Genomic DNA, 14,963 nt, shown 5'->3' on the forward strand with positions numbered 1-14,963 from the left:
TAAAGGAGAATGAAACTATTGGAAGAAGATGGCTTGTGTGAAAACAGAAAAATCAAAGAAACAGATCAACGAAAGTTTGAGAAAAATCGGACAAGTAATGAGAAAGTTATGAGCATTTAAATATTGCGTGCGATCACTAATGCTATGGAGATAGCAAATTGGCAATGGGACAAAGATGTGTGATGTCACTTGTGAACAACTCTCCCATTACTTTAGTATATATTTCACTTGAATTGCATCTTTAATCACATCTATCCATAAATAATACTGTTCTTTCTACATGAGGGCATGTAATACATATTTTATAAGAATAAATCATGGATAAAGAGTTTGTATCATCATAAGAAAAAGCAAAAAGAGACATTTTGAAGGTATTTTGCAGTCCACCAAAGGGAAAGTTGTTCATCAGTGACATCACACATCCTTGTCGCATTGCCAATGTGAGGATCTCCATAGTATTAGTGATTGCAATATTCAAATGCTCATAACTTTCTCACTATTTGTCCGATTTTTCTCAAACTTTCTTTATTCTTATTCTTTGATTTTTCTGTTTCTACACAAGCCTATTTGTTCCAAAGGTTTCATTCCCCTTTAAAGGTTTTGAAGCTAAGTTGTTCAAAGGAGAACCTTTTCATTACCGTGTATATTTTAAAATATCAAACAACTCCCAATTAATTGCAAACTTTTTCTCTCTTTCTATCTACTTCCCCTATCTCTGACTTCCTTTCTCCCTTATTATCCTTTGCTCTATTTTCATTTTTTGTCTCACCTGCATAGCAGAGTGAGACTATAGGCGCCGCTTTTCCGACGGCGGCGACGGCGGCGGTGGCGTCAACATCAAATCTTAACCTAAGGTTAAGTTTTTGAAATGACATCATAACTTAGAAAGTATATGGACCTAGTTCATGGAACTTGGCCATAAGGTTAATCAAGTATTACTGAACATCCTATTAGAGTTTCATGTCACATGACCAAGGTCAAAGGTCATTTAGGGTCAATAAACTTAGACCATGTTGGAGGAATCAACATCAAAATCTTAACCTGAGGTTAAGTTTTTGAAATGTCATCATAACTTAGAAAATATATGGACCTAGTTCATGAAACTTGGACATAAGGTTAATCAAGTATCACTGAACATCCTGCGTGAGTTTTATGTCACATGACCAAGGTCAAAGGTCATTTAGGGTCAATGAACTTTGGCCGAATTGGGGGTATCTGTTGAATTCCCATCATAACTTTGAAAGCTAATGGATCTGATTCATGAAACTTGGACATAATAGTAATCAAGCATCACTGAATATCCTGTGCACATTTCAGGTCACATGACCAAGGTCAAAGGTCATTTAGGGTCAATGAACTTTGGCCGAATAGGGGGTATCTGTTGAATTACCATCATAACTTTGAAAGTTTATTGGTCTAGTTTGTTAAACTTGGACATTAGAGTAATCAAGTATCACTGAATATCCTGTGCACATTTCAGGTCACATGACCAAGGTCAAAGGTCAATGAACTTTGGCCGAATTGGGTGTATCTGTTGAATTACCATCATAACTTTGAAAGTTTATGGATCTGATTCATGAAACTTGGACATAAGAGTAATCAAGTATCACTGAACATCTTGTGCGAGTTTCACGTCACATGATCAAGGTCAAAGGTCATGTAAGGTCAATGAACTTTGGCCATGTTGGGTTTTTTTGTTGAATAACCATTATATCTCTGTAAGTTTATTGGTCTAGTTCATAAAAAGGAGACATAAGAGTAACCATGTATCACTGAACATCTTGTGCGAGTTAGAGTAGTTTTCAAAGTCAGCACTGCTGCTATATTGAACTGCGTGATGCAGGTGAGACGGCCAGAGGCATCCCACTTGTGTTTTATATGTTCAACATTGGCATTGTTCTCTTTCTCTCTGTCTCATCCTGACATTGCTTCTCTTAAGGCCACCGCATGCCTTACGACTGTTCACTATCTGATTTTGGAACAAATCACATTTTGCTCCTTTTCTGAAAATGTGAATGGAACATATCATTTCATTTGAGGTTAAAATTAATTGAAAGAATACTAATATAACCATTTTGAAAGATTGCAAGCCTTTCTTGGAGTAAAGGCCAAGTTAGTTTCAAATCGTAGCCAATCATACGACCGCTATGACGTCATTAGGACTAGATATCAAATTCGCTTTTATTCTAATAAGGATGAGAGCATAGTCGCAGATTTGAACATAGGTACGATGATTTAGAACATTACACAGTAAAGATATTCCAAGTCTCAATGTTAGCATCAAATTCTACTGCATTTAATTCTGAAATTGGGTCGCAGACCAATCGTGAGATGCGTGGTTGCCTTTACACATTTCTCCTCAAGGCGGTTTTTTCTCTCTGTGCTGCCTGCCTTAGCCAAAATATGGTCCCTATGGAAAAAATATTCCATTGTGGATATTGATTCTGTTTATGGTAACTCCTGTAGGAACTCGTCAGGACAGCATTTTGCTGGTAAACGCCAAGCTGGTACATGTATATAACTAATTACCTAGGAAACATTTTACATCTAGGTTAATCAGTCATAGTGGCTGACCCTATAGATGACGGATATCACTCTCGGGCCTTTTTATCAAAGTGGAGACAATGGCAGAGTGGGGATTCAAATCCACAACCTTGTGATTTTGAGTCCAGTGCCCTAACCACTGGACCACACGACCTGGATATGAAACGTTATATTATTTTTTATAAGATAGTAATGTGGATCTATGTTATTTGATAAGCCATCCTCATCTCAGAATCATACCTAGGGGGTGTTTCACAAAGATTTAAGTATGACATAGAGTCGCACTTAAGTACCGAGTTGCGTACGGTATGAAAGGCTTGACCGCATTGGTCAGATCATGCCAAGAGAACCCGCACTACTGCGTATTGATCAATAAGATTGCGCGTTGCATATCATGTATGCGTCGGAATTTAAGTGTGATTTAAGTCATACTTATATCTTTGTGAAACACCCCCCCTGGTCTATTTAACTAGTCATTAGTATTAGTCATAACAAATTTTCTTATTTCCTTTAACTAAAGGCCACCTTACAATTGGTCTAGCTGCAACCCAATTTTGGAATAAAACATAGTAGAATTTGATGCTAATATTGAGACATGGTTTATCTTACTGTGTAATGTTCTAAATCATTGTACAAATACTTAAGTATGTTCAAATCTGTAACTATCCTATCCTTATTAGAATAAAGGCGAATTTAGTTTCTAGTCGTAATAACGTCAAAGCAATCATACATGTACGATTGGCTTTGATTTGATATTAACTGTGCCTCTACTCCAAAATAAAGGCTTGCCTTCATCCAAAATTGTTATCTTAGTATTCTTTCAGTTAATTTGAACCTCAAATAAAAAGATACTTTTCATTCACATTTTCCGGAAATAAGCAAAATACGATTTGTTCCAAAATCGGATCGTGGACCAGTCGTAAGTTGTGTGGTGGTCTTAAAGTTACCAACTCATCGTGGTGAGCCAACCGGTGTGTTGGCTCAGTTGGTAGAGCGTCCGTCTCACAACCGGGAGGTCGGGGGTTCAAACCCCGGCTGTGTCAGACCAATAGACGTTAAAAGATGGGAGTTGCTGCTACCCGGTTTGGCGTTCAACAATTAAAGGGATAGAGCCTCGTCGATCTGGCGCTGCACAGCGGCTGCCGGGCCCACGATCAATTGGGCAAACCAAATTTTCGGAGTATTTCATTTCATGTCTATTTCGAACAATAAATTATGGATTTTTATTTTTTTCATATAGATTTTCTCCTCAACCTATCACTCTCTTGAGTCACCTCTCACTTCTCTCCTTGTTTTACAGCTGTATGGTTGTAGTGCATTCTTAGACCATGACAACCCCCCTGTCACAACGGGTTCTGATGACAATGAGGTGTTTGAGGATTACCTGACCGTAGGGAACGTCATCGGCGAGATGGGTGTCCTCACCAAGAAGCCTCGCAATGCAACCGTCGTCTGTGAAACAACTGTACAAGTACGTATGAAAACAATAATGATAATAGTAATAATCACACTTGGATCTATCTATCCCCTTTTCCAGAGGATATAAAAGTATGTGCTATACAGGTATATATCATCATATAATTATTGGATATATATATTGCCTTTTCCAGAGGATGCAAAATTTAGGTGCTGTGTGAGTTATAATAACAATAAAAATATTCCACTTTCCAAAAGCACTTAATACATTGGAACAATGTATCTTAGCACTTTGCAGATATATCAATATTGAGGGTATCGGATTCTGGCTTGTTTGCACTCAATGTATGCATTATCTCTACTCCCCTCATTTAACCCTATCTAGGCCGGGGGGGGGGCCTCGGAGGCCCCCCCCTCAACGAATCGCGCGATATTTTCACCGCGCAAAATTTTTTGACCGCGCCGCTCGCTGACTTTTTACTTTCAAGTCTTGCGCAACTTTTGAGACCAATTTTGCGTCACCCGGGTACGTGGTTCCGAAATTACGCAACATTATGTAAGTGCATGTCAGACCAAAAATTGCTCAAAAACGTGATTTCGTGTACAAAGTCAATGCAAATTGTGTTTTCAACCATAATTCATAAATGCATGATTATTTTTAGTTTTGCTGGTCTAAATGTATTTATTTTATGCTTTTTATGATCACAGAAGAGTCCCCAACAAATTTCATTGAAAAAACAATGAAAAACAAAAGGTCAAAAAACAAAGAAATACATAAGAAATTGCAAAAAACAATATAATACATAAGAAAATGATTTGATATTGCAATTTTTTTCATGTACACTTGCTAAGAACACCACAAAGAGTTTCTATACCAAAAATTAGTACATTTGGAGCTTTATTTAGGGAGTTAGAGGAAAAAGAATGATTTCGCATACTAATTACGCATAAATTAGCATAATCACTTAATAGCAATTCGCATGAAAAATCTTACTATACAATCTTGTAGATTATGTCCCAGGCAACCCGCGTGCCGATTTTCGGCGCGATCGCGCGGTCGACGGCCGAGATCTTAAGGGGGGGCCTGGGAGGCCCCCCCCCCCCCCGGCCATATGAACTCCCAAAATACCCCGGCCTAGATAGGGTTAACTCCACATCAAGCATGCTAAACTTATTATATTGATGTATTTACAGATGCTTTTTGAATAGGTCAAGTGAAGTAATGTTTTGTAGAGTTAGAGGAAGTCAGTTCCACAGATGAATCAAAGGCTTTATATTAAATGAAATTGAAGTCAATCTTTTTGTTGAATTTGCGAATGAATAAGAAGGAACAGATGAACAGAGAGTATGTTGTTCTTTGTTGATAAGAGTGAAGAGATGTGAGAAAGAAGTTCAATACATGATACATCTAATGGTGAGTCATGGTCTAATGAATTTACCTCTGGACAATGTAGATCACGATTAGTGCGTGCTAAGAAGTTCAACATACCATAATATGAGTTCCATAGAATTCAAATTTCTCGCGTGCATTTATATTTCAGCGAGGCCTCTGGTTGAAATATAAACGCACAATAGAAATTCAAAATTTATGTATACGAATGATATTGTATATCGAAAAACAATTAACATGTACTATATGTTATATAAGAAAAGAACACTTCGTTGTGTTTATATTGCAAGAACGCCCTTCAATAGCACCATACTTTCCTGTATTGCATGCGCACTAAAAGGCCCGGATATGCGCACATAAGGGCATTGCGCAAGGGCGTTTCTGCACATCGTTTCTGCAACGATATGTTGTGCGCGGAAGTATGGTGCTAAGGGCATTCCTGCACCGACGCAACGACCTCTGACTTGATATCGTATCAAATTATATCACCCTACGAGGTTTTGTACACAAGCTAAAGCGCTGAAATTGGTGGTATATGCCATGTAAAATCATGGCCATATACCGGATTACGTAATTGCAAGAAGAGGGCAGTTGACCAATCAGAAACCTCTCATACAACCCATCTTATATATATATATATATATATATATATATATATATATATATATAAAACTAGGATATCATTTAATCAAAGTACAATTAGACCAAGCAGCAGTTCATCCATCAGTCTGTGCCTCTATTTTCATAGGTTTATTTCATCACTGCGGACGACATGAATATGGCTATTGATACATTCACTCTCTACCCATCCTTGGAATACCGTCTTTGGCGCGTGGTGTCTATAAGAATCGCTACCCCACTCATCATGGAGCAGATGGCTTATCAGGTATGCAGTGAAATACAAAATATTATAATCTAATTATACTGAATGGTTCAGAATTTTTAGGATATTAGAAATATTAGATGAATAAGAGCTAATATTTGATGTGGTCCACCCATAAAATAAATGGCTTGTCAGGTATGCAAATTATATCCCCCCGATTAGAATGCATATCGCAATTATTTAATAACTATTTTTTCACACAGGGCTGGACTCAGGAAAAAGTGAAATTACATCTGGAGCGTGGCTACCTGGTTGATCTTGCAGAGTCTCGTTATCAATTCAACATTGATGCCAGCATGGACGATATCATACTTATCAATGTAAGCTAGCTATTCCATGTCATGTTTTTAATAATGTTTCTGATATTCTGATATCATACTTATCAACGTTCATATTGAATGCAAGAAATAGAATACTGTTTCTTGTATTCAATGATGGTGTGGATATTCTGATATCATACTTATTAACATAATTACATTCCTGTTACTTATTGTTGGTGGTAGTGATGTTTATTGCCCAATTTTTAAAATGGTATTAATGCTTATAGGCAAGCCTCTCCAAGGGACTGGCGGTGGAGGCCAATGTTCTACCAAAGGGCACTAGCACACCAAATGGGAATCAAACAGAGGTCGTCGGATTGCGAAACCACGGCTCTACTGACTGAGCCAACATACCTTTGGAATATCATGAAGGGTGTGGGTTTATAGAGAGCACACACTTTTTTTAGGTTTGCTTGCCCATAGCAAGTTCTCTTGTCCAAAAAGAATAATGTATACTGTATATGTGGGTAGCCTAAACCTATTTAAAATTGACTGTGAAGTTCTTGCAATGCCATATAGCATTTATTTGACATTTTCTATTGTATATTGTAGGGCACGGCATACAACGCTCACACACGCGAAGAAATCCGAAGTCCTTGTCTCATCCCTCGCTCGGTTCACAAGCTGACGTTCCAGTACAACGCTGAGGAAGAGCCACGTCTTTTCGTGGTGCGGAACGATGAATACAACGGACCGGTCATGGACGGGAGGCTCGATGTAGACAGCAAGGGGTCTCTAGTAAGTTTGTTATTATTGAAAGTCTTGAATAAAAAATACTCTTACTTATACTTTCCCTTCCTTAGAAGTGCGGAGTTCAGTGGAATACTGCGATTAGGTGAGGTTATGATGCTTCTGTAGTTAGTCCACCTTTCCCATCAATGTTTGCCAGACGTGGTCAGTTTTAAAATATACCACAGACAGAGACAACACAGAGAGGAGGAAGAGAAAGGCACTACAAAAGAGGGAAAAGGATAGAGGTCGAAAAGTTCAGAGGGTTATCATCCTTAGGTGAAACAGCATTTGCTTGTGCGACAATTGCTCCGGGGCTTAATTTCATCTAAGATTTAGGGTTAGGGTTTTTTGTTAGGTTTAGGGTAGAGTATAGTGTTAAACCTAGAATTGGTCATTTGATTAGTGTGTGGAATTTAGAGTGGAGCAATTTTCGCCAGAGCAAATGTCATGGAACCCATCCTTAAAGGACAAGTTCACCCCAACAAAAAGTGGATTTGAATAAAAAGAGAAAGAATCCAACAAGCATAACACTGAAAATTTCATAAAAATCGAATGTAAAATAAGAAAGTTATGACATTTTTAAGTTTCGCTTAATTTCACAAAATAGTTATATTCACATCCTGGTCAGTACGCAAATGAGGGAACTGATGACATCACTCACTCACTATTTCTTTTGTATTTTATTATATGAAATATTCTAATTTTCTCCTCATTGTCTTGTGAAACAAAGTTTTATTTCGCCCTGAACTTGTGGAATTACCATTGTTTAACATTCTATCTTTCAGTCAAGTTGGTCATTATTGTCAAATCTGTAAAAATTGAAATATTGTATAATTCAAAGAATAAAAAACAAAAGAAATAGTGAGTGAGGAACATCATTGGTTCTCTCATTTGCATGTGGCAAAATTTTGCACCTAACTACTTCATGAAAAATAAGCGAAACTTATAGATGTCATAACTTTCTTATTTTACATCCGATTTTGATGAAATTTTCAGCATTATGCTTGTTTGATTTTTCTCTATTGATTCAAATCATCATTTTGCTGAGTTGGACTTGACCTTTAAAGTCTGCTATGATAGAGTCAGGAAGGTTGCGGTTCTCAGCACAATGAACAAGATCAAGGCATTGTTCCAAAAAGACAAGAAGCAAGGAGATGAAGAGAGTCCTCATCTTCAAGGGTACATAGCCCTACTTTCTCTGTTTTTGTGGTGTTGCAGCATCACACAATGCTTACGTTAACCCATTGCTTACGGGAACCGGGTGGTCCCTGTGTAAAACCTATGGGATTCAAAGAATCTTGGAGGCAACGTGTTAATAACGTAACAGCAAAGATGTAGCTGCAGCCTCTACCGAGATTATAGGCTAGGCCACTAGTTGAGGGTAAAGTTGTGTTTAACTTAAGAGACAGCTTGGTGAATGAAACCCCACCCTCATGTATGCTTTGTAGTGTCTTGGGAGAATCTCTCCTCTCCTCGCAACATTCATGATCAGGGATGTAAGTCTTCCCGATTTTTATCGAATTCTGGATTTTTCATAAGTTTGGAAATATTAAAAGATTTTTTATGTGACATCATTATTATGCATTGTTGCATTATTTGCCTTTATTTTTTAGTTGCCTAAGACAATCACACACCATGGTACAGCACGCCTAAAACTAACCGCACTCTTTGAAAAATAAATTGAAAACCAAAAAAATTGTCCAATTTGTAATGTCCCTCCCATCATTTTCTCATTTCAGGATGGGGAGGGGGGGTGCTAACAATTTATGTGCCTGGATGATTCATCCATACATTCAAGGGCTCTATTTTTACAATATTTCACAACAACTACCAGGGATGTGGTTGAGGCCATATTTTGCTGACCTCGGCTTAATTAGGCCTTGGTTAAGGTTATGTGCACAAAGTTTGTGGGAGAAGATTTTCTCCAGCAGCCTTGACCACATCTATTAGCCTTTCGCCTCTCAGGTTTTATCAAGCTACTGTAAAGTTAGCATGCATCTATCTGCCTGTCCCCTTACAGATTACCATCAAAGAAATAACATCCAACATGTGCCTGCAACACGCTGCTGAGCTGCGCCAGAAGAATTCACAGATCATGCTCTCCAGGAAGGGAAGCCAAGTGGCCAAGGATCAGGAGGACAACCAGTCTGATGTGGAGCAGTCGGGCTTGGCTCCGGCATCGCCAGTCCCGATCGCAACCACACCGGTTCCGAAGAACTTCCTCCCCAATCTTGGTCTGTCCATGTCAAAGGAGAAGCTGAAAAATGGTGGAGGGGCCGAGAAGGCGCCCACGAAATCCCCACCACGCTCCGCTCGGGGTAGCACTTTCCCGCCCCTTGACCCGCATCAGGTGGAGCAAATGCTTGGACCGGAGGAAGGAGAATCCAAAGACTTCACCCCAAGGGTCAACGTTTAATCTCAACATTCTCAAGTTAACAAATAGTTCATGCAAACAAGTATTTAACAGAAGAATTGGAGTGCACATGAAATGTTAAAGATTGACAATTTAAAATGTTTTGTCTCTATTTTCTCAACCTAACAATCAGTGTACACACAAGAATTCAGAAGAAGAATCATAGAGCAACACAAATGTCTAATATTTGCAAATTAAGATGTTTTAAAGAGATATTTTAATGAAAATTATATTCTACACATTCTTGCCGAAATCGTGGTGAAAGCAATTGATTGAGATATCTCCAATATTCCTTTGAACCAAAGTTACTTAATGTCGTACTAACTGGAAACACAGGTGTTTCGAAATAAGCTCAAAATGATTATAAATGCTCCAGTTTAATTGAAAGCTTTTTCAGTCAACAAAGGTTTGAAATCTACATTAGATTGGGTATGAGGATAAGGTCACACCAACAGTATTTTGAGAAAAATGCTTCTTGATTTTGAGATATTAAGGTTCATCTTGTTACATGAGTTCATATAAGAAGACATGGCCTTGAATGTCAGGTATAATAACAAAGGCACGGTTCTTGAAATGTAAAGCATATTCATAAGCAACAAAGTGAATGATTACACCCATGGCGTTTGTGTTACTCTTTTAGTAATAGAGGATTTTGAAAATATTCTACCAATCATGGGGAGATATGATGATTTGATCTTTCAGATTCATATAGAAAGAATGGTGAATTGTTGAAATAGATTTATTTCAGATATGTTTTCAAAGAGTGTAATGATAAAGTCTTGCTAATGTATTCAATTGATCATGATGGCTGTACTGAAATTCTGAAATACTGAAATAAAAGTTTGATGAAAAGCTGAATAGTGCAGTGTCTGCATTCTGAATGAGAATAAGTAAGGAGATAAATTGTTTTCTGAAGTTTGATCACTACAGCAGCAAGGGGTAACATTGTAGAAGCAACTTTCCCTTTCCTTAAAAGTTGCGGCTTTTCCCTATACCCTCCCATTTCCTTTAAACCACTGTTTGTTTATTATCGACAATGATTTGTTGGTAGTCTTGCATACAAGAATCTGCTCCCAATCATAGTCTATAAGAAGAAAACATCAACTACCTGGTAGGTGTTTCATAAAGCTGTTCGTAACTTACGAACGACTTTACGCACGACTGGAACATGTTCTTAAGTCATAAATCAATTACCGCATAGCATAAGAAAGGATCACCAGTCATGCGTAAAGTCATTTGTATCTTGCGAACAGCTTTATGAAACACCCACCAGAAATTAAACCATGTGGCATGAGACCAAATGAAAAGTAGCTACCCCGGTAATATATGCACCACCCCCCCCCCCCCCAACTTTAAAAGGATGGATCAGAATTGGTGTGATCTGGGATCACAAATATCCAGAAGGGGTTATCGTCTTAAAGGGAAGTTCACCCTGACATAAAGTTTTTTTGTAAAAATAGTCGAAAAAATAATAAAAACAACTGCTGAAGGTTTAAGAAAAATTCATCAAAGAATTAAAAAGTTATTAGAATTTCAATTACTTGATTTGTGACATCATATGTGAGCCGCAGTCCTACATAGCGAATTGTAAAAAATCAATGAAATGTCATTTTCTCAGAAAATTGAAATTGGTTTTCACTGTACCTTTTGTATATCAATAGACAAATCGTTTCACACCCGATAATGAATAGAAAACAAAATTAAGTCATCAGGAACCATACAAAATTTGAAATTCATGCATTTTATATTACATAACATATGGGGCAGCTGCTCGTTTATGACGTAACAAATACAAAACTTGAACTCTAATAATTTTCTTAATCTTTAACAGATTTTCCTCAAACCTTCACCAATATTTTTTTATTATTTTTTCTGCTATTTTTACAACAAAGTTTTCTTCAGGGTGAACTTCCTCTTTGACCAGGCTGCAACTTCAATTTAGATCTCAGTTCCCCGTCTTACAAAGAGATGCGGTTGATCTGATCAAGCTGATGGACGGCCAGCAATGTCAACATTGGCGGACCGTGACCCGAAGGAGACAAAGCATTGGGGGGCACAGCATTGTTCACAGACAATGCAGTGCCCCCCCCCCAATGCTTTGTTTCCTCCGGGTCACGGTCCGCTACTGAATGTCAACATCTATTATGCATGTTTGTTCAAAATATTTTCTAGCTATGATTTATATTCATGGATGCATACATCCATGTCTTGAATATCCGCCGTGCTTCTCTTTGTTTACAAAGGATATTGTGCACATTTCCGGTAGAAAAAAAATGACACTGATGGATTTCCATGGAGTTATGATTGATTGGATCAATCGTAACTCTTGTGAGACAGGGCCCTGATATACAGCAAAATTGAAGCAAATTATTTCTTATAGTGAAATATACACAGTGCTTCCAAGAAAAAAGGAAACCTGGATTCCCATGTCTTTTCAAAGGAAAACGAATTGTAAAATCCGTCTCTGAAACCAGTTTCCTTTGTTGTTTGATGCACTGTATATATATATATATATATAATATTCTGGTGTATATGCTTTCATATTTGTCTTGCCCGTTATTTAATGTAAAGAGTTATAAGAAGCATTAGAGGTAGAACAGATATTTAGAAAGATGGAGAGATGAATAAACCTTATTTTCTCCAGTCCAACAATCTCACGATTCACTACGTTCTAGATCAGATCCTTTTTGTTTACAAATTGCTAAAATGAACTCCAAGAACGGTCAACAATACAGTGCGTATCAAAAAAAAGTTTACACTTAGCAAAATTCCTGTAAAATTATATATTTGTAATATCCTGATGAGTTTTCCACATTTCAGCATTGGTACAGATCCATTTAAGCAAATGATGATATAACTGTCGAAAAATATTTCTGCTTGACTGAGCACCACTTAGTTTTGAAAAGTTGGTGAAAAATGATTTTCGCAGAACTTTGAAATAGTTATGCGAATAAAAGTAGACCTCAATCATGAAGAACATGTGGAAATTAGCAAGTAAAATTGATATGAAGATATCTTTTACCTTTTTAAACTTGTTTCCTTGCCCAAAACACTTCGAAGAGTGCATTGCGCCCCATCCCACTCCCCCACACACCGAGTCCATCGTGACGATATTTGCTTTACACTGAGCTGTGATTTACATGAAATGGCTTAGGCTTGATTTTCATTTTGTTAATCATTGCCAAGCTTTGGAAAAGTGTGGAGAAACAAGTATTAAATGAAAATGAAATGTAAACCAACTTTAAATGATAAAAACTTAGTGAAAAATGCTGGAGATGTCTGATATAAACTTTTGTTCAGATTCAGTTATGTCCTCAGATCCAGCTGGCACAAAAAGGGTAAAGGTTGTGCTTACTGTTGAAATTTCAAATTTGGGCGGCAAAATTGTTACAAAATGCTTGAATATATCCGTTTTATTTCAATTGGCTAAAAGTGCAAGGGATATGTATGAGAAATGCTTCACAGGGTAAGTTTGATTTCGCCCTTTCCACTTGACACAGCGTGAAAACAAGCATTTCTGCGCAAACAGATTTCTGCGAGCTGTACAAAAATGACAGTGCTCACTCAAGTGTAACATTCTGTCAAAACTTTTACCTTCATTGGATAGATGAGACCCAAACCCATATTATATGTGAAAAATTACCCACATGTTGTATATTTTTTAATTCCCAGGGATTTTTCAAAGTGTAAACTTTTTTTTGATACGCACTGTATATTAGTTTCATGGTTCCCATTATCTGGAAAAGTCTCCCTGTCAATATCCGTTCATGTTCTTGACGAGTATTAAAAAACAAGCCAAAAAATATCTGTTTCTCATTAATACCCCTTTCATATTTTTGTAAGCACTTGGGAGCAAAATTGTACTTTCTTGTCATATTTTTTGTAAAGCGCCTCGAGCATGAAATGGAAAGACTCTCTCTATATTTGATGTATGTATGTAAATGGATTTGAAGAGAATTAAATTGCAGAGATTGGGATTGAAAGAGAAAGGCAGAGAGGGAGAGAGAGAGAGAGAGAGAAGGGGAGAGAGGGGGTCTGGGGGATGAAATGATTTGTAGAGACTTTGATGGAAAGTGCAAATATGTGTGCTCCAATGTGAGTGAAACCGCTAATGCGTGAGTGTGTGTGCGAAGTTGTCATGACCTATTTTTTTTTACTTTTTTATGTGGGTCTATAGTGTATATCTATATAATGTGTGTGCGATGCTGGTGTGTGTATTCCTCACTATGGGATACATTTACATCGTGAATATTCGGTATGGAGGTGGGATTTGGTGTGTGCGCGCGAGAATGTGTGTTGTGATGGTGTGTGTGTTTGAGCGGGAGTGGGTGCGCATATATAAGTGTGGGTGATCATTTCCGTAAGCACTGCTTAACATAAAGGCAAAAGTCACATAGATGACGTTAAAAGGGGTGTGACGAGTTCAGATTTTCTAGCTGATTTCAGATTTTGTTTTGTTTTGATTTTCATCTTAATTTCAGCTTATTTTTGGCTCTCCTCTGTACAAAAGTATGGGAGCTCTCTCTATTTCAGACCTTTTCAACACTCTTCAGCTATTTTCAGATCTTTTTATTTATGACGTACCAGTCACAACCCTGCATTATGTTCATTTTTGTTTGGATTTAATTTAGTGCTACTCAGATTTGTATACTTAGGGGAAAATATCGGCAACCCATCCCCCCTTAAAAAAATCTCCTCCTAAGCTTTTAATTGCTATTCTTCTCTCTCTCCTTTGGTAGGAGTGGGTGGGGCGGGGGATATGTAAATATGTCTTGATATTTTATGGGTGGGTGTGACAATTAGTTTTGATCCTGGCTTTATCTAATTCGTCTAAGATATAGGGTTAGTGTTATAGGGTTGCAATAATGTGATGAAACCTAACAGACGTACATCAATCAGATATGATTATTTATGTCTGGACCGGCATTCGACGTCACCATCCAAACTGCATCATTTTTTTTATTCCGCGAGGTATGCGCACGCCATACAACGCCCTGTTAAAAATAGGAGCTAGGCGCACTTTATATTCCTATATAACACGGTAATACGCAGTGATATCACAACATACCTCACAACCAGGGTGTCCCACGGTCTACTTAAACATTTGTGTCAAAGAGAGAACAAAAAAGGAATTTGTCTCCTGAGACAATGCACATGGTGTTGGACCGTACCTCCTAATCACCATCAGAAGGAGAAAAATAATTATTTTTCCTTGTTAAAGAAACTACGGGTCAAGACAGCACGGACAAAACCAGACCATATAAT

At 37.6% G+C, this 14,963-nt stretch overlaps 1 protein-coding gene across 1 annotated transcript in view; it reads left to right on the forward strand.

Moving 5' to 3' along the window:
• The window catches only part of LOC121422156 (sodium/hydrogen exchanger 10-like), a 32,896-nt gene extending 22,465 nt beyond the window's left edge, over nt 1-10,431 (forward strand). The window contains exons 17-21 of the mRNA XM_041617054.1: nt 3,845-4,015; nt 6,099-6,236; nt 6,437-6,553; nt 7,106-7,291; nt 9,306-10,431. Of these exons, the coding sequence (XP_041472988.1) occupies nt 3,845-4,015; nt 6,099-6,236; nt 6,437-6,553; nt 7,106-7,291; nt 9,306-9,701 (1,008 nt within the window). The 3' untranslated portion in view covers nt 9,702-10,431. The remainder of the gene's footprint in view (nt 1-3,844; nt 4,016-6,098; nt 6,237-6,436; nt 6,554-7,105; nt 7,292-9,305) is intronic.
• The last annotated feature ends 4,532 nt before the right edge of the window (nt 10,432-14,963 follow it).

Source organism: Lytechinus variegatus, chromosome 9, assembly GCF_018143015.1.
Source record: "Lytechinus variegatus isolate NC3 chromosome 9, Lvar_3.0, whole genome shotgun sequence".
Classification (NCBI taxonomy): Eukaryota; Metazoa; Echinodermata; class Echinoidea; order Temnopleuroida; family Toxopneustidae; genus Lytechinus; species Lytechinus variegatus.